The sequence below is a fragment of the Balaenoptera musculus genome, chromosome X (assembly GCF_009873245.2).
Source record: "Balaenoptera musculus isolate JJ_BM4_2016_0621 chromosome X, mBalMus1.pri.v3, whole genome shotgun sequence".
NCBI lineage: Eukaryota > Metazoa > Chordata > Mammalia > Artiodactyla > Balaenopteridae > Balaenoptera > Balaenoptera musculus.
Genome location: NC_045806.1, coordinates 36304478 through 36330123, shown reverse-complemented (window position 1 = coordinate 36330123; position 25646 = coordinate 36304478). Strand labels below are relative to the sequence as shown.

Genomic DNA, 25646 nt, shown 5'->3' with positions numbered 1-25646 from the left:
AGAGGTACTAGTCACTTGTTCTTCTTTTTATTTTCGGATCTGTCTGTTCACACCTGATAATCTCTTGTTGCATGTTCATCCTTGTAAATAGGTCCCTTTCTTTCCCCTAATATTTAACATATAGCTATTTTACATAGGCATACCTTGGAGATATTACAGGTTTGGTTTCAGACCACCACAATAAAGTGAGTCACATGAATTTTTTTGTTTCCCAGTGCATATAAAAGTTATGTTTGCACTATGCTTTCATCTATTAAGCGTGCAATAGCATTATGTCTAAAAAATATACATACTTTAATTAAAAATTACTTTATTGCTAAAAAATGCTAACCATCATCTAAGCCTTCAGCAAATCATAATCTTTGCTCCTGGTGGAGGGTACTGTCTAGATGTTGATGGCTGCTGATCGATCAGGGTGGTGGTTGCTGAAGCTTGAGGTGGCTCTGGCAATTTCTTAAAAGAAGACAACAATGAAGTTTGCCTCATTGATTGACTCTTCCTTTCACAAATGATTTCTCTGTAGCATGCAGTGCTGTTTGATAGCATTTTACCCATGGTAGAACCTGTTTTAAAATTGTAGTCAGTTCTCTCAAACCCTGCCACTGCTTTGTCAACTAACTTTATGTAATATTCTAAATCCTTTGTTGTCATTTCAACAATCAGGTAAGTTTGCCATCTTATATGAGCACAGTTCATGACACCCCCAAAACAATTACAGTAGTAACAGCAAAGATCACTCATCACAGATCACCATAACAAATATAATAATGATGAAAAAGTTTGAAGTATTGAGAGAATTACCAAAACATGATGCAGAGACATGAAGTGAGCAAATGCTGTTGGAAAAATGGCGCAGATAGACTTGCTTAACACAGGGTTGCCACAAACCTTCAATTTATAAAAAATGCAGTATCTTTGAGGCACAGTAAAGCAAGGCACAAGAAAACAAGGTATTCTTGTATTCTATATCTGACCATTCCAATATCTGTCCTCCTCGAGAATCTAAATCTGTTTTTTCTCTTTCCAATGACTCGCATAGTAGTTTGCCTTATTGTATGTTTGGTGATCTTTGATTGTAAGCCTATTGCTTGTTCAAATCAGTGGAAGTCTTGGGGGCCTAAACTGGAAACGCTTTCCTCCAGAAAGGGTTTGTTCCTTGTTCTACCAGCTGCCATGGAGTACCACTGATCTGGGTCTTGGCTCTCTACAGAATCCTAGGCTCAGCTTCTCTAACTTGCTATTAGCCCAAGGCTCAGAATCTGGCCAGCAGGCATTGCAGCAATGGCATTTACTCCTCCCACTATTTCATTCCATCCTTACTTTGCCACCACTCTGGATGCAGCTCACAGGGTTCTTTTGTGTGGAGGGGAGAGTGGGGATGAAAGTGGGAAGCGTTCTTGGGAATTTGCATTCCTTTTGTGAGACCAGTAACACTTCAAGAGGTGTGCCCTAGACGGGATATGTAGTTGTAAGAAAGTCTATGAGTGCCTAATCAACCATATTTGAAACAAAAGTCCCCAAATTTTTCTGTTTTATTATGTTAACTTTCAAACATGAGTAGAGAAAACAGTGCAGTCAGTTGAAGTAGAGAAAAGTGGAAAGAATAGTGAAGTGATCGCCCACATACCCATAAGCCAGGTAGAATTATTGTTAATTCATGGGCACACTGGTTTCATCTGTATTTTCCCTACTGCCCATCCCCCTGGATTACTTTGAAGCAAATACCAGGCGCCTTATTTTATTTATATGCATTTTAGTGTGTACCTCTTAAAGATACAATGAGCTTTTCATGATGAAGTCAGGTCAATAAGTAAACGTGCACAATTCATAAATAAGAAAGCAAAATTTTACATAACACTATTTAACCATTGGTTCTCGGTCACTTTTTCTAGTTGAAGTATCACAGGACCCTGAAATGCCTACCAAGTTATTATTAAAAGGTTGCAGTATGTCTAATATAAATTTGTTGTTACACAGATATTATCATATCATAATTCTTTGAAAATCAACAGCCTTTGTATCATATTTGGTAGATAATAATGATAATAACAGCAAACACTTAAATGGTACTGACTGTGTGCCAAGAACAGTTCTAAGCCCTCTACATGTATTAAACTCATTTAATCCTCATAACAATCCTATGAGATAGATACTGTTTTCATCTCCATTTTACAAATGTGAAAACCAAGACATGGAAAGTTTCAGTAAGTTACCCAAGATCTTAAAGCTAGTATAAGTGATGAAGCAGAGATATGAACCCAGACAGGCTGCATCTAGAAGTTGTAGTTTTAAACCACTATATACACACTGCCTCTCTCAGAAAAACAAGCAGATTTCTACAGCCATCTTTCAAAACTGTGTCTTCCATAAGTTATGTATATCTGTTTTGGTGAGTTTACTATGTGAGCCTAACTTGTACCTGGTTCTGAAATATTGGCCTTCTGTATTTAGCTTAATTTTTTTTAATTACTTACGTTGCTGCCTTTGGATTTTATTATTATAAAAGTATATATCATTTCATGTTTATAATTTTGTGTAATTTCTTAGGTACACTTCATGTCGGAGATGAAATTCGAGAAATCAATGGCATCAGTGTAGCTAACCAAACAGTGGAACAGCTGCAAAAAATGCTTGTGAGTAAATGAAAGTCTCTTTTTCTAAGATTGGCTTTCAGTTCATTAACTTATTTATTAATGCACAAATAAAGGGTATTCTTTTATAATCAGAATATATCTGGTACCATCATTTGTGTGGACTTGAACTTACACAACATTCATAAAAACTGAGAGCTAGGAAAATGTTCACATGCAGCAGAGCTTAGAAACATTTTGCCCATCTTTAGCAGTATGGGCTTGAACATTCTCCTTTCAATCCTTTGTCTCCTGTTCTTATAGAGCAGATGTTTAAAGAAAACCTTTGCAGTTGTGCATGCTTGTGAACTAGTTTCTCACTGACCTCAACTCTGCTGACATCAGCAGTATCAGAAGCCTCTTTCCTGTGTAGCTGAGTCATAGCCAGCTGTATTGGATTTCTCTACAGCACAGGGGAAAGGAAAGTCATAGTAGACCAGGCCATTTTTTACCGTGTATATTCAAAATCTGTGTTCAAATTAGGCTTTGGATTGGGGCGGGGTGGGGGGTGCAGAGTGACAGGCCCTGGCGAGCAGAGGGAGATGTTTTGGACCTCTTGTCCTGGACCTTCTTCCCACCACAATGTAGCAGCCTCCCATGTTACTTATATCTATTAAAGGTGAAATAAGCACCACAGACTCACTACAGTCAAAACTAATATCAAAATTATGAAATAAAGAGCAGATTTTTATGGAGTACACCATCATAATGTAGCCTAGCAAATATAATTCTTACGTAATTAATTACTTGTTCTATTGTACAGTTCAACTTACGTTCACTCTTGAAAGACATGTCACTTAGAGTTGTATTCGTGTCTATGAAAAGGTAACCATCAGAGGTCTGTTATACCATTGCTATATGACCAGGACAGTCAGCCTTGACTTTGCAGGGCTTTTCCCAGGAACAACCTCCACCGTTAGTGTGAGCAGTTCCTGCTTTTATAACTCGGTTTCATTTTAGGCCCATGCACTCTCAGCTGACTTGCATTAAATACACCCCCACATTTTCAGTGGTTTCTTGCGCGTTTTTGTGTGCAACATTTGTTTGTTAAAAGAGCTCTCCTTTTTTTCCCCCCCCCAGCGGGAAATGCGGGGGAGTATCACCTTCAAGATCGTGCCAAGTTACCGCACTCAGTCGTCGTCCTGTGAGGTAATAGCTCTATCGAAACACCCCGTCTCCTCTGGGTTCTTAACTAACTGTCTGCTGATGGCTGAATGTTTTGGCTTTCTGGGAAATTGTTTCTGCCTGTGCTGTTGATCACTGCACACCAATTTTACAACAAAGATAACGGAACAGAGTAGGTCCCATCCACCTACTCAGCCCTGCTTCCATGGGGATGTCCTCAGCACTTTAACTTTCTGCAGGCTGGAATCAAAACAAAATACATATAGAGAAGCTCCAAATAATGACAAAGGCTTAATAAAGAACAAATAGAGTCTCTGGGGAAAAAAAAAGATCATAATTGCAATAATATTTCCAGGAAGTACATTCACTTCCCTTATTAAGAAATCACATAGATAGTTCTTCTTTCCAAGGATGTGAGAAGTGGTCTATTTCTGTTAAGATAGAGTAGTTCAAATAATTGTGACAGGTCTCTAGATGGATGTTAAGTCTATGAGAAATTGATAACTGACGTTATTAGAGGAATATAGGCTTTTGCAACCTTCTGTGAAATTGTTTAAATTGGAATGTTATCTGATTCGTAAACAAGTAAGTTTTCTAGAGTAATACAAACCCAAAGCTCCTTTCTTACATTAGGCTTATCCTTTAGAAATTGTAGCTTTCCCAACCTATATTATTCAGTTTGCTATTGGTTAGTAAGTGAGATTCAAAAATCTATTCTTTTTATATTTGGAAATATGAGCCGGCCTAAATGGTGTCATCCTTTGGTCATTGCACATTCAGTTTGAATATTTTTTTCTGAAGCTTGTTCTTTCTTGTGCATCTTCCAAGTATGTGTACATCAATATGAAGTACACATTTCCTCCAGTTAATATTTAAGACTGGCAGACAACTTATGTCATCTAGAAAATTGAATTTGTACTTAGGAGAAATTATAATGTTTCTTCCAGTCTCCAGTAGTGATGTAAATTTCACAAGAAAAATCAGAGGCTTCATGTTTTTTTGTAAACCTATTGAAGATATGTATAAGAATTTGTAGTTTTGTCAAGTATATTTTTAGTGAGCTGTGACAATTGGGGTTTCTGTTATATCAGTTCTTGAGCTCCTCTCGGTGGCTTTTTATGGAACTTCAATTAGTACTATATTTCAAAACAAAATATGGAACTACTTCTGCTCCAGGATTTATAGTTTTGAAATTTGCTACCTAGTACACAAACCTTACTGGAAAAGAGAGACTGTCACATGCATTTTTATGTAAAGCATTTTGATAGTCTAAAAATCACAGGTGGTCCTCATACCATTTCTCATCTTGGAAGAAATTTAGTAAATACGATTGATTTTTGTCTTTTTGGCTCACTAACCAGAAAATAATGTTAGTTATTAAAAAGTTTCTCTTGTGTTTTTGAGTGGTTGAACTAGTTTTGGGGTGGGACCAGTATTACACATATAAATGCTATGCTCTCGAGTAAGAAGAGCCCTCTCTTACCTTCTTTACCTCTGAAGAATAGGAAAAAATGTATTCCCCTCCTAGCCCTACCCCCAATCTGTTTGACTCTCCTGTGCTCTGGCAGAATTCAAGCCTGTGGTTGGACTCTTCCCAGCTACAGCAGTACTTCCCAAAGAAAAGCTCTCTGGCCACCTTCATCAGCATCCCCCTGGCCGTTGGTAAAAGAGGGGACCCCTGCCCCACACCCTGGCCCTACTGACATGAGTCTCTGGGGGTGGCGCCTAGACATCATTCTGCTCACTAACATCTGACAATACTCATCTAAGGGATCCCATTATTTAAAGGCTAACAGGTTCCGGAGGTTTTCTTTAAGTCTTCTAGAAAAAGCAAATGTCTTTTGAGCAGACATGCACATTTCAAAGGTTTCAAAGAACTCTACTAAACCAAAAATTTTTAAATACTTATTTCATCCCCTCCTTTTTCTAACATTAAAGTTGATTTGGACAATAAGGGAGTGGAGCCTGGAAAGGATTTTGAGCATGTCACATAGTATAGTGGCTGTGGCTGCTGGAATCTTTGCCAGAATCTTTAGAGGCTCAAGATTATTGTTTTAATTAATCCGCTAAAATAATCTAAAAGAAGAAAGGTTTCTTCTCTGGTGTATATCTATCTTTTACCCTTATTAGTAATATCTATCCTAGAAAGATTCTAAGGTGATTACAACATGAGAAGTCTTTTTTTGAGATTCACTTCACTTCAAATTGCATCATTCAGTAATTTTTGATACCGAAGTACCTAAGGATTATTAAATACTTTTCAAACCTAATTTTCAATAAAAATTAGGCAGTTGGGATCTTCAGGACAGTAATTGTATAGTAATATCTGTCATTTTACAGTACTTGATAGGATTTTAATATCAAGTCACCCTTCGGGGTCTTATTTAAAGAAAGCAAAGGTTATAGAATGTTAGAGACAGGAAATAAATGGTTAATGAATGACATGGTCATCACTTACAATATGTGAATCTTCAAACTGTAAAAATTTTTTTCATACTTCTGTGAAATCATGCAAGTAAGTCAGTATGGCACCTTTATAGCTAAAACCTCAAAGGAAATGGTTGTCAGACTGTGGTTGTAACTGTTGATGTGAATATCTCTGTTTCTGTGCTGGTGTTCTGTGTTAATGAACCTTGTGTCTTATTTCAGAGAGATTCCCCCTCCACTTCCAGACAGTCCCCAGCTAATGGTCATAGCAGCACTAACAATTCTGTTTCGGTAAGAACTCTAGCTCCACACAGCAAAGTGTGACAATTTTGTTGGTGCCACCTGCCATGAGTGTTCTAGTTACATGTGTTCAGTGGAAATATTGTCTTCTGCCGATATACAAGGCTACTACAGCTACAATGCAGTTTACTCCTGGAAAATCTTTTTCAACATTTTCTTCTCATTGAAAATGCCTTTCATTAGTTAAATTTGAAGAAATGTAGTTCAAGACTGCTTTGGTCATTCTCAAAGTATTTCTATGTCACCCATCTACTATTTATGACTTTGCTCAAAGTTATGCAAAGGATGTAAATGGAAGTTTCTTGAAATTTCTCAACATTTTTTTTTTAATTTGAGAAAGATAAAGAAATGTAAGGATTTTGCAGAGTAGGCATTTGGGTATTCTCGGGCTTTGTAGTTGTCTATTCTGAGTGATATCAGCAACATGTTTTAGTTTCCGCTATCTAAGTTTACGAATTGGTGTGCCCTCTGTTATTGTGGTACGTGCACATACTTTTGTGAATTATAAGCCTTGCCTGGATATAAACAGCAAAAGGAACTGGCTTCAAACTGCACTTAAGCCACGCTATTATCACATCTTTAACACAAAGTACTTTATATTTTGACTTGAACTTGGAATTTTACTTTTTTTTTCAGAACTATCCATTTTGAAAAGTAAAAAGAATTGTTTTTAATTTAAACAAATGGGAGCACTTATACGTGCAGGTGTGCAATATTTGGGGTAACAAAATCTCTAAGTTGCTGATATTGCTGTTAAAAATATTGAGAGTTCTAATAATACAGCAGTATCACTTTTTTCCTATTAACTTGCCCTTTAAAAATATATCAACATTTTTACCAGATAAATTTTTAAATAATTTAGAGATCACCTCAAATGGAATGATATAAGAGAAATTATGGAAGAAAATTTCCTAAGACTTTTATTTGCAGCTTCAAAACAGGCTACCAAAGGAATTCATTTATAACATTTAATAACTTTAAGATGGTGAAAATCCGTACAACCATTGAATTTTTCGAAATCTAAATGGTTGCAGTGACTAAGTTGAAAAGGGCAACAGCTCTTTTGAGTTTTGGGGGGTTTTTTAAATAGGCTATTTCACTTGCAGTGGCTTTTGTGTTGAAGATGCTGAGTTGTTTCTTAAGAACACATTTTCTCTCTGCTTAAACTTACCTGCTTTCTTCAGCTTGCTGCTAAATGGCCTGGGTTTGATTTTTTTTTTTTGATAACTCAACATTTCTGAGAAATGGAATAATGTATATTATCTCTTTACAACTTAAATCTAGCTCATTTTTTAACCATATTGTAACAGAACACACAAATTACCTTGTACTCTTTGAAAAGTAAATGAAAATTTTTCTCCTGGGTTGGCTTTATTCTACAGGACTTGCCATCAACTACCCAACCAAAAGGACGACAGGTGAATAGATACCCTCTATAGAAACTTCTCTAAACTGAGCTGCTAATAGCCAATCCTTTATTAACCCTTTTCATCCCATAATGTCTGCATTTTGGACCATAACATTTGAGCATTGAGAGCTTGTACCATTTCATTTTAACACATTACACATGACTAATTCTCTATAAAGATTTTTTTCCTAACATCTTTGTAGCTGTGATGGTTATTGTAATTTCAACCTGATCATTTTGTGTTGATGGTTGAGAATTCAGCCTTTGGGGATCTTATGGGCCTGCCTCTGGGGTGGAAAAAAATTTTTAAAGGTTACAAAATTCTTAGAATTCTAAGAATAACTAAAACGTACATGCCAGTGAATATTTTTAAGCAATAATTATCTGAAGTTTGAAGGCTTTTTCTTAATTTGTATCTGCATGTGTATTTCTAAAAGCCATATACAATGAAAAAAAAAAAGAACAGAAAATTCCTGGCTTTACAGCCTAATCAAACATGAAAAGTTAAGTGCTGCCTAACAAACACAAGCAAGTAACTTTCAATTTGCTGGCACTTTGAGTATGAATTTTAGGTGCAAATGCAGAGACTTGTTATTTTATAGGCTGGATTTCTGAAAAGAAACTTAAACAGAATAATCACACAATAGTTCCAAGGCCTTCAGGTTGGTTTTACAGTGACTTAAACATTAATATTCAAATTTAATTTCAAGAGATAGAATTTTTATGGTATTTTTTGTGAAATGTGCTATTAAAAAATATCCAATTGTGAGTTAAGATGTGCATAAACTAGCACCTAATAGAACTCACCCATAAGTGATGCAACGTTGACTATCTAGCACCTTATTTTAAATCATTTAGAAATCCAGTGATTCATAAAATGGTGCCATATAACCCCCTGTATGCTAATCTGTTTCCTTTTATAATATTTACTAGTTATATTTACATATAAAACTCAGAGCCTTAAACCATGCATATCTTGAAGCTCTGTGCAGATTTCAAGTGTTACACTGGCAAAGCCAGGATTCAAACTCATTTTTCTTCTCTAAAAAGAGTAAAATACAAAGTCTAAATCCTGTTTAAAAAATAAAACTATTTTTAAATGCTTTAAAAAATTGTTTGAATTACATTTAAGCTTATCAGCAGTGTGTAGACACACTGCCAGTTGTCATGTAGGCATTTTACAGCAAGATACCAACATGGAGTTCTTGCTAGTTTTGTATCATGTACTGCTTTAGGGTTAAAGCCTGTCCTGAATGCTTGTGGTCATGGTTTAAAGGCTGCCATGTGATCATGACAACTTATGCATAATAGCAACTAAATATATTCAGATTTTAAAATGGTAAGCATACTTCTCTATAATTTTAAGCCTATCCTATTATAGTAAAAGCAGAAATTAAGTCTATTTTTACTAAGCAAGTATCTTAAGTGTTCCCTCCAAATAAAAAGAGCAAAGACTTGAACCTGTACACACCAAAAGTAGTACATTGTTTCTAGTGGTAGCAGTTTTTTTGTGTTGTATTTCCATGCATCATATTTGCTTTCACCATCTAATGTCCTGTTTGTATTGTAGTAAGTGTTAGTGTGTGGTTATTAAGTTACAGCTGACTGTTTACTTTCACATCACCATGGCATTTTTTCTTACAAACTCCTGTTTTATAGATCTATGTAAGAGCACAATTTGAATATGATCCAGCCAAGGATGACCTCATCCCCTGCAAAGAAGCTGGCATTCGATTCAGAGTTGGTGACATTATCCAGATTATCAGTAAGGATGATCACAATTGGTGGCAGGGTAAACTGGAAAACTCCAAAAATGGAACTGCGGGTCTCATTCCTTCTCCAGAACTTCAGGAATGGTATGTTTTTGTTGTTTTCTTTTAGTTTACAATAAAAATGAAGCCTGGCCATCCATTTTTCAACTTTATATTTTATTCTTTTACAGGGTAAAACCTGTTTAATATATTCCTTGCTCTATTAGCCAAACACAGTTCAAATTAGTCATCCAAGAATTCTAAATTGTCAGCACCAAGTAAGCTCCTGCGTATAGAGTCAGGTCTTTGTTTCACACATAAGGAGAGGAAGGTCTGTTAGAGAGGCTGAGCGACTAGCCTCAGGTCATGGTCACATCGTGGTCTCTTAGCAGAGCCCTCTATTCCTATATGCTGTTTCCATCCTTTTAGAATTGCATTTTTTTAAATGTACCCTCTCCTTGCCCCTCCACATGCTCTCACCACCCCCATTCCACTCCACCACCAGCGAAAAATTCAAATGCCAGGATTCACGGTCATTCCAGGTATTTAAAGAGAAAATGTTTCACTATTAGAAGGGTAAGGCAGTCAGAAGCTTCGTTCTTTACCTTTCCAGGTCTTTTTTAAAAAATAAATGTATTTATTTATTTATTTTTGGCTGCATTGGGTCTTCGTTGCTGTGCGCGGGCTTTCTCTAGTTGTGGCGAGCGGGGGCTGCTCTTTGTTGCGGTGCGCGGGCTTCTCATTGCAGTGGCTTCTCTTGTTGCGGAGCACAGGCTCTAGGTGCGCGGGCTTCAGTAGTTGTGGCACATGGGCTCAGTAGTTGTGGCTCGCGGGCTCTAGAGCACAGGCTCAGTAGTTGTGGCGCACGGGCTTAGTTGCTCCGAGTCATGTGGGATCTTCCCGGACCAGGGCTCGAACCCGTGTCCCCTGCATTGGCAGGCGGATTCATAACCACTGCGCCACCAGGGAAGTCCCCCTTGCCAGGTCTTTAAAAATGTGTGTCTGTTAGACAGTTTAGGCTTTGAAAGCAGGTTAAAGTCAGACAGTTTTTAGACATGTTTTTAACTGAGAGGAGTCACGGATTACTGTGTGTTTTGGTAAAATCTATTTCTGTTACTAATGTTACAATTTGCTATTTTTTGAAAAATGTCAATAGTTTTACCTTTGTCAGTACTTTGGCAATATATATCAGAAACCTAGTGCAAAAAAGATAACTTCATGTCCAAAATACTTGAACCTACCTGAAAGAGACCAAAGGCATAGAGTTCATAGACACGTACAACTTTTCATCCATTTTTTTCACTAATTAAAGGGATTTCTCGGCTAATCTCTTTTGCTTGATCACTTCTTTCAGCTATACTCTTAAATTTAGAATGTCAGAGCTGGTAAGAACTTCAGATGCCATCATTTTACACGAGGAAACATAGGCCTAGTTAGAGGAAGTAGCAGCCTTCAATCTGATGCTGTCTTTCAGTCTGATCTTCAGAAAACAGTTTAAGCATTAGTGAGAGGAAAGTGATTTCTAAGTCATTTTGATGGTGATGTTACTATGTTATCACTGATATTTATGTTTTACAAAATGTGTTCTTGAACGTTGCCATATATTAATGAGCATTTGTTGAAAAGAATTATGTAGAATCCAGACCTCTTCTCCCTGGTCAGCTCATTTGTATAAATCATGTCTCACCAATACCTAGAACTCTGAGTCCTCTGGAGGAAGCCTGAGAAATGGCAGGGGGAAAAGCAGATTTGCTTCCTGTTTCCTATAATGGTAGACTAGGTTATTTGGATCAATCCTCCCACTGGGGAAAAAAAAACGAAAAGTGCTACAGAAAATATGTTTTTGAAAATGACCTTAAGAGCACTGAGTAGCTGAAAAGGTATTGGGGAACTCAGGGACCAATTTTTATATGAAAGCCATTAATCAGAGCAGTAAAAATTAGAGTACCAAATTGGTCCATTTTGCCAGGAGGGCATTTCTATTACTAAAAACTTCTCTGCCAGAGGACCAAGGTTAAGACCTAATAAGGCCCGTACAAGTAGGAGAATGTGTTAGGAGACTCATCCCGCATTGTCAGGATCTGCAAAAGGCTATACCCCCAGGTTAAAAGCAAACAGATAGATAAGCATCCCCTCACTGCCCTTCCACACCAGGGGACTGTAGAGAAGGCTGCCTTGTCGGTGAGCAGAGCAAAAGGAAAGCAAAGTCCCCCTGAAAAACTTGTGGCCACCGGTCCACCCTGAATGGATTTGCACCCAGGTACACATAGCCTGGGACAGCCAGGGAAACTCCAGCTATGTGCTTGATGTGGTTTCCCCTTTACTAATAGTTCCAAATATCTGTTATAAACAAATGAAAGTCTCTGAAGGAGAACACTTTTATCCTAGGCCTCATCCTAGAGCTCCTCCTGACCTCCCACATAAACTTTCTTGAGGGCAGTCACCAGCAAGTCAAAATGAGCAAGCACACATGGAAACCAGTGAGACCTGACAGAAATGAAAGACGCCAGGAACAAACTCAAACCTACTTCATATATTGGAGTTAGGAGACAAAGGTTTTTAAACAACTGTGCTTATTAGCAGGCTTTTAAAAATCAGTAAAAGCTTAAAAAATATCTTCAGAGAAGAGGGGAAAAAATTTAATGGCATAGCAGATTTGAAAAAGAACCAAAATGAATTTCCAAGGACAAAAAATGCACTAACAAAAACTCAGTGGCCACACGCCTATTAGAATGGCTAAAATTTTTTAAAGTTTTCGTCAGCAGGTAAATGGATAAACAAATGATGGCATATGCATACAATAGGATGCTCTTAAGCAATAAAAAGAAATGAACTATTGATAACATACAACAATATGGGTGAAACTCAAAATCATTAGGCTGGGTTTCCAGGCAAAAAAGAGAACATACTGTATAATTCCATTATATAAAATTCCAGAAAATGCAAAACTAATCTACAGTGACAGTGGTTTCCTGGGGATCTGGAGGAGGGAGGGAGGGATTACAGAGGGGCATAAGAAAATTCCTGGGGTGATGAAAATGTTTGTTATCTTGATTGTAGTGATGGTTTCATGGGATGTATAATGTTTCAAAACTGATGAAATTTTACACTTTATATGTTATATTCGGTTTATTGCAGAAAAACTGAACTCAATAAAGTTGCAGTGACCGTAGAGGGAGACAGGGGTTCTAACTAGGATGAAGAGGAAGAGGCCCACTGGGCAGCATGTTCCTTGAGACCACAGTAGGACTCTGGAGGTATAGGAAGGCATTCCCAGCTGAGGGGAAAAAGCAGAGTCCCTTGTTGGAAAAGTGAATTGGTCTCTAGAATGTCGATGGACATGTAATACTAATGAGAAAGATTTGAAACAATACTATCAGCCAGACCCAGAAGCTTTGTTCAGATGTGTTGCTACCAAGTCATATTTTTCACATCCTCTAGAGAAATCAAATTTTTTGGACCCAAATACCTTACCTTATTTATCCTTGCTAAATCTCATCTTGCTTGACAAGGCCCATCAGTCTAATCCTCTGATATGATTTGAGTCCCTGAATCTGTCATCCCTTCCCTTGCCTACTAGATCCTCATCCAAGTCAGCAATAAAATGTTAAACATGTGTTTGAAATTTCCTTCCAGGTTGACCTAAATTCTAACACAGTTTCCTTGCACATACTGAGCTAAAAGAAATAACATTCATTTCCTGAGTGCCTAGTAAAAATCAGTATCATTCCTCTGTCATTATACTACATATGGCCACACCACAAATTTTTACTGGAAACTTTTTCTTAAATTTTTTAAGCTGAAAAACATTTATTATAAGATACTCTGTACACTATAACGTAAGCTTCACGAGGTCAGGATTTCATCTCTTTTAACCTGTCAAAAATTCCTCAGTTCTGTTTATGTTTCCAAAGATCCTGTGCCTCACAGAAGCTGTAGTTATGACTGACAGCACATATTGGCTTGAACTGGAAGAATTCCCAAAGCAAAAGTTTCATCAGCCTCCTCTGTATGCCACTTAGGTAATATATGGAGATTGACTTTAGTGCTGTTGCTGAGAGTTCACAGTAGTTCCCAATAAATGTCTTTCTCCTAACCAAAAATAAAGAAATAAATATAAATAAAGCCCTCAAAGAGCAAGAGAGAGAAAGAGACATGGAGGAAAGACTCTAAGAAAGTAGACGAGAACACTTTCCGACTCATTTCATGATGCCAGCACTACCCTGATACCAAAGTTCAGTAAAGGCAAAAGAAAACTACAGACCCATATCCCTCATGAGCACAGATGTAAAAATCCGTAGCAAAATATTAGCAAATTGAATCTAGCGATATATAAAAAGGATATACATCTTGACCCAGTAGAGTTTGTACTGGGAATGCACAGCTGGTTCAACATTGGAAAACCAATCAACCTGATTCACCATATTAACAGACTAAAGAAGAAAAATCCACATGGTCATAGCAATAGGTGTGGATTTTAAAATTCAACATCCATTCATGATTAAAACTCTCACAAACTGTGAATTGAAGGGAACTTCCTTAAACCTGATTGAGAGTATCTACAATAAACCTACAGCAAACATTATTGGAAGGGAAAAAATATATAACAGGTGATATGATTCTGTGTAGAAATTCAAAGGAATCATCTATAGATAAACAATTAGAATTAATATGAGAGTTTAGCAAGATGGCTGATGTAAAATCAGTGTACAAAAATCAATTATATTTCTATTTACAGTAAAAAATGGAAAATAATTTTTTAAATGCCCTACATAATACCACCTGCAACACCATAATACTATAAAGTACTCTTGCAAAAAAAATAGAACTTAAGTTTGATTAGGCCTCTAGATCTAATTAGCTATTTGCAGGAAATGCAAAAGACAAAGGGACTTACTGAAGACACCACAGGGGTGAGATCAGAAACTAGGACAAACAACCAGTTTCTGCAACAAATAATTTGCAAGAAGAAAAGGGAGAGAGGGAAGGAGGGGGAACCTATAGGTTTAAAGGGAATTTAAGAATATTTAAGGAAGAAATGATACAAACTTGGATTTTTTTCAAAGTAATCTTAGGGTGGGTAGGTTGTAAATAAAACAAAATAAGCCATGAGTTAATAAATGTTGAAGCTGGGTTGTAGATATTTGGGGTTCATTACACTATTCTCTACTCTTGTATATGTTTGAATTTTTCAATATTACAAATTTTTTTAAATACCATTTATAAGTTTTTTAATCAACAACCTAGGAACAAATCTAATAAAGTTGTTCAAGACATTTAGAGGATAAATTATAAAACTTATTGAGACATTAAAGAAGACCTAGATAAATGGAAAGACATACTGTATTCAGGGACTAGAAGACTCAATATTGTAAATATTGTAAAGATGTCTATTCCTCCCAGATTGATTCATAGATTCAATTCAATCCCAACCATTTTGAAATTGACAAGCTAATTTTAAAGTTTTCAAGGAAATGCACAGAATCAGGAATAGTCAAGATGCTCTTCTAGAAGAATAAGGAGGGAGGCCTTGCCCCACTGATGCCAAGATTTATTATAAAGCTGTAGTAATTAAGACAAAGTATGGGCTTAGAGATGCTCAAATAGACCAATTGAAGAGAACCCCTGAACACTCTCATACATAAATAGTCACTAGTGAGGAATAAATAGACTTTTCCATAAGTTGTGCTGGGACAATTGGTTATCCATTAGGGAAAAAAATGAGAGAAATTGGACCCCTAACTTCACACCACATACAAAAATCAGTTCCAGTGTATTAAAAACCAAAACATGAAAGACAAAACTATAAACCCTTGAGAAGATAATATTGGAGAATATCTTTAGGGACAAGGAAGGATTTCCTAAAAAAGATATCAAAAATATTTCCCATAAAAGAAAACATTGCTAGATTTGACTAAATTAAAACTAATAAGTTACATTCATCAAATACCATGAAAAGATTAAAAAGGCAAGCCACAGAGTGGAAGAAGATCCCTCCAACATATATAACTAACAAAAGTGTAATATTCAGACCGTATAAAGAATTCCTACAAATCAATGAGAAAAAGACAACTGGATAGGAAAGTGGTCAAAAGATTTGAACAGGCACTTTACAAAAGAGGAAATCCAATAGCCAATAAGCATATGAAAAGGTGCTCAATCTCATTAATAATCAGTGAAATGCAAACTCAAAACACAGTGTTACTTCATTACTCGTCCACCATGATGGCTAAAATTATAGACTGATAATAACAAGTGTTGACGTGGAAGTGGAACAATAGGAACTCTATACTGCTGGTGGGAATGCAAATCAGTACAATCTCATTGGAAAACAACTCGTCATTTTCAATAGCATTGTATGGCATTCTGATAGTGATTTTGGATTCTCCTTATATGTGGCTCACTCAGGCACCCCACATTGGCCCACAAGCAAAGTCATTAAGTAAGCAAAACCTTCTGTGGTAATATCTTGAAAGGCAAGTACTTGCTTAGCCTAAACCTAAGAGAGCAACTTTTTTTTTATTATTTTTTTTTAATTTTTGGCTGCGTTGGGTCTTCGTTGCTGCGCACGGGCTTTCTCTAGTTGTGGCGAGCGGGAGCTACCCTTCGTTGTGGTGCACGGGCTTCTCATTGCGGTGGCTTCTCTTGTTGCGGAGTGTGGGTTCTAGGCGTGTGGGCTTCAGTAGTTGTGGCACGTGGGCTCAGTAGTTGTGGCTCACGGGCTCTAGAACGCAGGCTCAGTAGTTGTGGCGCATGGGCTTAGTCGCTCCACGGCATGTGGGATCTTCCTGGACCAGGGCTCAAACCCATGTCCCCTGCATTGGCAGGCAGATTCTTAACCACTGCGCCACCAGGGAAGTCCTAAGAGAGCAACTTTTTAACAACATTTATGTATATGTTACTAATGCTGAATACTGTAATTATGTAGAACAAAATTATGATTTTTCTGAATGTAATGCTAACTATGGATTTAATCATAGTTTTTTTTTTTCCTATCTAGAATCTTCAAGTAGTAGTAGTACCATTTATTAGGCATCTACTGTGCCTGCCACTGTGCTAGGGATATTATTTATATTTTTTGTTATAATTCTTTACAACACCCATCCAAGAGGCTTCAAGAGATTAAGGAACTTGCCAATAGAATGTACCGCCTAAGAGCATGGGCTCTGGTGCCAGACTGTCCTCACTCTCCCACTTTATTAGCTGTGTGATTGGGACAAATTAATTAACCTCTCAGTCCTTTGATCCCCTCATCTGTAAAACAGTGACACGATTTCACGTGTTGTTAGAAAGATTAAATGAGTTAATATATGTAAATTTCCTAGAAAAGCACCTAACACTAAATTGATAAAAGCTAATAAGTGATAGAGCCAGGATTCATATCAGACCTGTCTCAACTCAAAATCCCACACTCATTCCACTGTATTTCATGACTGTATGTTTAGACTTTTCATCTGTGTTATCAGTTAGTATATGTTCAAGTGATACAATGTTATTTTCGTATAAGCCTGCATTTTTAAAACCTTTCTAGGAAATTGTCAAGGAGCAACCTTTATCTGAATGATTTGAAAAGTTTGTGAGGAGTTTGTTCATGCAGGTTCGTGTAAACTCTTCAAATGACTGGTTTTCCTCTTTTATCAGCATAAAACTATACATTAGTTTTTTTCTTTTCTTTGTGTGCTAGGCGAGTTGCTTGCATTGCCATGGAGAAGACCAAACAGGAGCAGCAAGCCAGCTGTACTTGGTTTGGCAAGAAAAAGAAGCAGTACAAAGATAAATATTTGGCAAAGCACAATGCAGGTAGGGAAAAGTACGACTTACTGAGACCGGTTAAACATCTCAAAGAGACTGAAGTAGATGTAACATCTCAATTCCGTCTTCAGAGTTCTCTATCAAAAAAATTTCACCATATGAGATCATCAGCTTGCAAAAACTTTAAGAATTCCTTACCTTCAATTATTATGTTGGTTATTTGCCAAATATTTTACAGAGCTATACTTTATAGGAAGAAAATGCTATTTGGAAACAGTACTCTCTGGAACTCAAAGAACCCAGTACATTAAGTCCTCCCCTGAGAAATGAGAGATTGAGAGTTTGCTGAATTGCCAGGATTCTTGCCTCCTTGCTGAGATTGGTCTTGAGCAAATACCCTCACTCCTGACTCCTCTCTGGCCCTTGGACATGGCCCTGTGCCACATTTCTAAGGGCAAAGGTGCACTCTTAACAGAGAGCTGTGCTGCAAATGGTTCAGTGATTGATTTGAAAGAGTGCAAATGACATTAGATAGATACTAACTTAATTTGGTCAGTTCCTGTCACTAGTCTTCTTCCTTCATGGTATTTCTTAGCCCATAAAAGACCAAGAACATTATCTTGGCCTACCCTTCATGGTATGTTTGTCTATATGGAAGCTTGCATTCAACTTAAGTCAAAATATTCACTCATTTGCTAAGAACTGAAATGAATACCAAAAAAGCATGCTCTGTCATTGCAGTAGAATTCCCAGAAGACTCACAGGATGTAACTTAAGTTAACGAAAAGGCATGATGATGTAGAGTGGGATTTACTTATTTTCAGTAACTTCTTAATATGACTCCTTTTATAAGGAACTTTTCTGAGGAGGTGCAAGCCCCAACATTGGCATTAGATTAGTTCCCAAGGTTTCAGAAATAACTCCAAACTTCAAACATATGGCAAAGAAAATCAAGTGAATGCAATCATGCATACCCAGTTTGACAGTATAATATTTCTGACAAATACGAAATGCATTTCCCTCTGTAGAATGTTATATTTTATTAGCATTCACTAGGAAAAATTATTTTGAAACTCTGAATGATTCATTTCTTGATCAGAGAGTAAAAGTAAACATTTTGAAGTATTGTATAATGTGGAATGAATGTGAGTGACCACATGGCTTAATTTTAAATGGTTCAGTTAAATAAGGAAATCTTTCCCATCATGATAGCTACAGTGTGCCACATTTTTATTTCCAATAAAAGGTATCATTTCTGGTTATATACCACTACAAAGCACTAGTCTGATAATGGCTTTTTTTGTTTTATAAAGGGAAGAAATATTCAAAGTAGATTAGTTAAATATAATTAGTTAAAACTAATTGTAAATGCTCCAGTAGTACTATTTGAAGAAATTCACTGTAGTAGCAGCAGAATGTTGTTTAACATAAAATGTCAGTGGTTATTGCCAAGTCTCCATAATCACCTTTATTTCCATCAGCTTCTAACAGGCTCAAAAGGTCTGTTGACATTACATATATATGTATAACCTTGTAATTTTTACAATAATTTTAAATGATACATAGATGGCATTAAAATTAATTTAAACCTAGAAAAGCAAAGAAATGGCCGATAAGGCTGTCAATTCATCCTTAGCTTTTTATATTCTACTGATGGAAGGCATGTAGACATGAGTATTCAATTTGCCAACACTCTTTAATTTAGCTCTGAGGAAAAATAAGAAGCCAGTTAATTGAAAAACTAGACTCTCTAAATTCTGACAAAGAGTCCGTTGAATCGTTCACTTAAGAATTTTGCCAGAGAATCAGCATCCTATCTGGTGGCCAGTGTTTTCCACAGTTAACTTTTTCCATTCTTTGACCACTGGGGCACCACTGATCTTCCATTATTCCTGTTCTCTCTGATTCATCACAAGTGGTGCTTGGTAGTCCTGCAAACGCACCTGTAAGCTTAATAGCCAGCCCAAGCTAGGACCGGAAATTAGCACACCTGTGTATCCATGCACCTTTGGCAAATCACTTGGCTCCTGTGGGCCTCAAAACGAGGGAATTGGGTTAGTCAATAAAGGATATCTTTTCTAATTCTAAAATTCAGTGGATCTCAGGTTATTTCATCACTGGGCCTGATAAATGGATATCATTTAATGAAGCCAAGTACTCATTTGCTGTCCCTTATCTTAAGCTTTAGCTCTGGTAAACACTGCCCATTATGTTTGAAGGCTATATCACCCTTGCTAGAGAAGGCAGGAACCTCATAGAAATGGAATAGAATTGCTTTTTCTCTGTCGTCTTTAAACACAACACCTCCTATCCAAAATCATGGCTCTGTCTAAGTTCTTGTAAACTTAAAACTAAGAGGAGTAGAGGAGCCCCACCACTTTTTTGTTCTCCACAGCATCTGCCTAAGCAGTCGTCTTCCGGGCCTCAGAGCCTTCCTCATGCTCACAGCTCCTTCTACATGTCAGTATTTGTCACTGCCTGAGAGCCTCCCTTGATAGAAAATCTGAGCTTTTTATAAGGTCCTTGCAGGGCCACTCAAGTTTCTGTACAGAACCTGTGTTTAGGCTCATTTGTGATTGTCTAGTCTGAATGTCATCGTTAGGATTTCCACCCGCACAAAATCATCACTCATGAGCTCTCCTATTAGTTTTTCTGGTCTGGAGAAGATGCCTGGCTTTTTCCCTGGACTTTCTAGAAGATGCTGCCTGGCATGTCCTTTCTGCCACCATCTCTTCAGCATTCTTCCCCATCACCAACCAACTCTTACATTTTGTTAATTATAAAGACCAGAAGAACCATTTACTTACTGATTACCTTGCCTTTACAAGAGATGAAATTGTCAGGAAGGAAAGTCAAGTATTTTATCAGCTGTTCTGCTTTTAGCTATGATGAAAGTTTATCCTAATATGTGGCATTGCCTACATAAAGAATTGCTCTAAAAGAGAGAAACACATACTGTTGACCTCCACTGGGAAGGCAAATGCTTTGAGAACTTTGAAATATCATATTCTTTAATACCAAGAACTAGCCAAATGGGTTCATAGGCCACAAATCCAACTATATTTCTGAAAGGTGTTTTCTGACTTATTCAAAAGTCGATTGTAAAATACAATGGGGGAATCTTCCCGTAGTCCTCAATAAATTAAAATAAGGGCCATTGGGATTAACATATACACACTACTATATATAAAACAGATAACCAACAAGGACCTACTGTGGAGCACAGGGAACTACACTCAGTATTTTGTAATAACCTATAAGGGAAAAGAATCTGAAAAAGAATATATATATAACTGAATCACTTTGCTGTACACCTACCTGAAACTAACACAACATTGTAAATCAACTGTACTTCAGTTTTTTAAAAATGCAACTGATTTTTATACATTGAAAAATAAGTAATTTTTAAAAAATAAAATAAGGGCATACGTTTTGTTTCTTGCTTCAAATCTTTGAGAATTCAGCAGCTGTTGTTGGCAAGATCCAAACCTTATCATTAAATTCTGAAGTTGTTTACATTTGTAGTAAAAATAAAGGATGAGAACTTTATCAATATCTAGAACTGATGGAAATGATAAAATACTAGAATTAATTATTTCCATTTATGTCACCAGGAAATTCTACATGTCTGATTAAAGCAGAATTCTGTTCAAACTGTTGCCTACCTCTCACAATATACAGTGGCAGTCTATTAGCTGAATGTGACCCATAAATAAATTTTATTTTTCCCATATACACACAGTGTTTAATCTTAATTAGTTATCACATTTGAAAATCAAATATTTAACATAAAATCTGGGTTTCTGCCTTTCCTTGAAAGAACAGAGGGTGTGGTAACATTAAGCCCACTTTACTCGGCCCAGTGTTACCAGTGTACAATGGCTTATCTAAATGGAGGTTTGTACAGTATTTGAAGATACTAGTATACTTCAAAGCTGCTTTGAAGATAGCTTTTCCAACTGAGATATGGAATCAATGTTAAAGGTTTATTTATGGAAAAGATTCTACTGAAGAACAGGTACCTAAATACTCAAAAGTGTCATGAACATTGAGTAGCTTACCAGGAAGTCAGGACAATATGCCAGACAGTATTTCTGAAGCCTTGGGAATAGATTTGATTATGGTATGTGTAGCGTTTACAGCAAATACATTTTCTGCAATGCATGAAAGACTTTTAGCCACATAAATTTGATGGAAAAAGCATTGTCATGCTTCTAGAAGAACTATACTCTTTGAGGCGCTGAGATTCCTCCGCCCTAGGACTTCCAAAATCAATTTAAGATCAAGTTATTAATGTAAACTTTTTTTAAAACTCTTCATTAATTCATTTTTTTTTAATGTTAGAGGCCTGAGAAGTGGTATTTAAATATCCTGAGAAACCCCATTTACATACATACATACAAACATAGAGGATTTCTACAATACCATTCATAGGTGTGTTTAAATTATGTTTAATACCACAAATTAGTACTGTTGACGTTAAAAAGCTATTATTTTTGTTTTCTTAAATACAGAGAACTCTAAAGACGACAAAAAGTGGCCCATAATCTCACTGCCCTGTTGACATTTTTTTAATAGTAAAAGTAATAGGCACACGTGATTAGAAAAGATACGGAATGAAAAGCAAAAGGCTTCCACACCTACACTCCCTGAAGAAGGTTTCTTGTAACTATTCCCAGACAAAATTTGTATGCATATGCTAGTATATAAAACCCCCTGGCTTTTATATAAGGATATTGTTGAATTTTTATTAAAATGAGTTTGTTTCTTAATGTGATTTATTTGCCTCATGTTTAGAATATTGCATGGTAAAGTTTCTTTTGTGCATATTATACTTTTATTTTACTAATATATTAAAAGCCATATTTCAATGACCCCTGTACATTTTTCATGCTGTCTTACTCCCAATGGCCTCTGTGCATGTAAGTAACCTGTTGAGTGACTGTGCCTCTTTGTTTTTGACGGTTTCCTTTCATTAAGTCCCTTTTTTTAAATCAGCAAACAACTTAAAACCTTTAAAAGTTCAGTCTCTAAGTGTTCTCCTTATATTCTTTGTATGTCGTATTTTAAAATATCCTTTTTTATTGTTTCTCCACCCTATGACTACGTGATGATTTCATTTAGACCGGAGTACCCTCTTCATGCTACTTGTATATGGTTAAGATACTGATGTGTAACATATCTGTTCATTTGTCATGTTGATTGTTGATATCTAACTCATTCTTATGTGTTTGAAAAAAATGACTTAATTCAGTAGGATTGGAGTCAGGGCTCTGTAGAGGGAAAGAGATGTGTATACCATTCAGAAAACTTGTGTCATCATCTTGCTCTTTTGTGAGATGCTTGATTATTTCTATATAATAAAATATATCAGCTTGTTGATGGACCTCTTTCATAAGCATACTTTTCTTGATGAAAATATCACTCAGAGGGCAATAGGTATAAAAAGCAATGCTGTAAGCTCTCCTGCTTTTATTTTTGCAACTCTTCGTCGCTCCATTACCACTGCAGCATGACTAGCTAGCTCCGCCACGCAGACAACCTCATGTTCATTTTGATTTTGTGAATCTGCCATTCTAAACACAGAAAGCATTTTGTGGTTTTTAGCTGTTGCTAGAGAATATGCTTTTAAGTCTTTTAGTCAACCTTTAAGCAATCAAGTTATCCAAAAAAAATGCACAAATACCCATTAACATGCACTAACCCTTATTTTAACATATTGTATTTCTTTTTTTTTTAGTATTTTGGGAATGATACTTTTGTTCGTTTGTTTATTTCTGATCTGTTGCATTCCAGAGTATCCTATTTTGCATTTTAAGGTTCTTTGCTACTGGGAAGAACACAAATGTTAAGGACTGAGCTGATATTCAAAAGCATTTGGCCATATTGTTTCAGGGAATAGAAGCTTCTCTTAATGATTGACTGAAGCATCTTAGATTCCTCTATTACACCATGGAATCAATTTCATGGAATTTATTTCAACCCCTCTAAAATCCAGAGCTTATTCAATATTCTTTAAAAAAAAGAAATTTCAGTGTGTGCCTGACAACATATGGGTAGTACCACACAGAAAAATATTATGGGAAACATAGACATGTGATTTTAGCCTTCTTGTGAGAATTTTCAAATGTGTTGTGAGAATTGGACTACCTTAAACTTCAACAGGAACGGTCATCCTCTTGGGAAAGTTTTTGCAATAGTTTTGTGAAGAGGCAGGTTTCCAAAAAATATTTTTTAAAGCGTTTCTTCTCAGTCTGTAATGATCAGAGAACTCCCCTTTTGCAAAAGTTTCCAAGCTCAGACTCTGCTTCATGCTTCTTCCCATTCTGTCCGTCCTAACTTACTTACCACACACAGGCTGACAAAGTTTGGGGCCCAGGGAAGCATGTTCCCCTACTTACATACCCAAGACTTGCCACTGAATGGATAGCTGGGTTACAATAAAACTTGTGAGATGCTCATTTCCAAAGCGTGTGAAATCATAGTTGCAAAACTTGACTTTGAAGGAAATCTAGCATGCTACCTTCAGCAACTCTGTTGAAAGAAAGAACCATCAAGTTGAAGACCAGCTGTCCATGCATCTCTCATCCACCCCTAGAAATAATCTAGCTGGCCTCTTTCTTGGTTAACTTTAGTTGCATTCATGTTGGTCACTGTCTGCAGACTTTTTCTTTTTAGTATTGCTGATTTCTTAGAATTGCAAAAATATGAACAGCATGTTGTTTTGAATGAATTCATATGATTTGTTGGATACTGCATGAAAAGATATGCAGTATCTTTTACAACTGGACTTTTATGCATGTGCTCAACATATCTTTGGATGACCCTGGTTCTAAAGTGCATTTTCATGGGCTTAAAAATGAAATTTTCTCCCAAAAGGTTATATGACTTAAATTACATGTAAGCTATATATCATAAGTTGGATTCATATTTTTTAAGACATGGCTTTACTATAATTTTGGTTTTGCCAGTAAAATTATAATTTACATACATGAAATATTCCTTCTGTAAATTTATATTCTTTCTAAATCTTTGCATTTTAGTGTTTGATCAATTAGATCTTGTTACATATGAAGAAGTAGTAAAACTGACAGCATTCAAAAGGAAAACACTAGTCTTATTAGGTAAGTTTAACTGCATAAGTGGCTTTCTTATTTTCATCTTCAAGACATTTTATGAATATTATTAACAATTATCAATTTTTAACTTCCTTTTTAAAAAATGCCATAGGTGCGCATGGTGTCGGGAGAAGACACATAAAAAACACCCTAATCACAAAGCACCCAGACCGGTTTGCGTACCCTATTCCACGTAAGCAATGTTTCACTCTCCTTTAAGTGTATTTTTCCTTGTACTTTTCTAATCTTGTAATTTACATATTTTTTCTGATTACATAAGTAATAACTGTTCATTATAGGAAATTTGGAAAGTCCAGAAAAGAACAAAGAAGAAAATGAGTTAACAGTTAATCCCAACCCCACTCTCAATATTTTATTGTATACCCTTCCAGGCTTCTCTTGGTGCAAACATGTGTGTGTGTGTGTGTGTGTGTGTGTGTGTGTGTGTGTGTGTGTGTGTGTGTGTGTGTGTGTGTGTGTGTGTGTGTTGTTATCATTGTTGTTTAACAAGACTGGGCTCGTTCAGTCTATTTGTAATCTAATTTTTCCAACAATATGCCATCAATGTTACCCAGATGAATTATTCTTCAGAAAAATAGGTTTTAATGATAGTATAATTTTCTTTGATATAACAATATTTTCCTTAATCTGTACCTAAATTGTTGACTTTTATCACTTTTAAAACCCAATGTGCTATCCATTGTTTACTGTAAAGAAGTTTAAATCTGTAATATTTTTATTCCCCTTATTTTCTATTCCTTAACCTCTTGTCCTCTTTGTTTCCTCAAGTACAAAATGAAGTAATTCCAGGAAAATAAAGAGGATTTGAGATCATATGAACACTTAGCAGATACTGGATAAATAATAGCCATCTTGCTACCATCATTTTATTTTATTTTTTATTATTATTATTATTATTCCAAAGTTTAAAATTTGAATCCCAAAAGCTTTTTAGCAGTTAGAGCTTTGTTCGGGGTGGGAAGAGCTAAAGGAGAATGATTTTTAAGAGCAACAGGAGAGTGAATTCCCTGGCGGTCCAGTGGTTAGGACTCTGCGCTTTCAACTGCCGAGGGCCCGGGTTCAATCCCTGGTCGGAAAAAAGAGCAATAGGAAAAAATGGGAAGATTGGCTCCAT

The 25646-nt window shown here is 36.3% G+C and overlaps 1 protein-coding gene across 12 annotated transcripts in view; it reads left to right on the top strand.

The window, feature by feature from the left end:
* Window positions 1-25646, top strand: part of CASK (calcium/calmodulin dependent serine protein kinase) — a 398598-nt gene that overhangs the window by 355306 nt on the left and 17646 nt on the right. For 4 of the 12 annotated variants that reach the window (XM_036839503.1, XM_036839500.1, XM_036839505.1 and 1 more), the window contains 8 exons: window positions 2548-2633; window positions 3711-3779; window positions 6405-6473; window positions 7865-7900; window positions 9550-9746; window positions 17326-17441; window positions 24437-24517; window positions 24624-24704. In XM_036839503.1, the coding sequence (XP_036695398.1) occupies window positions 2548-2633; window positions 3711-3779; window positions 6405-6473; window positions 7865-7900; window positions 9550-9746; window positions 17326-17441; window positions 24437-24517; window positions 24624-24704 (735 nt within the window). The remainder of the gene's footprint in view (window positions 1-2547; window positions 2634-3710; window positions 3780-6404; window positions 6474-7864; window positions 7901-9549; window positions 9747-17325; window positions 17442-24436; window positions 24518-24623; window positions 24705-25646) is intronic. The other 8 variants (XM_036839501.1, XM_036839504.1, XM_036839508.1 and 5 more) reach the window with 5 other exon arrangements.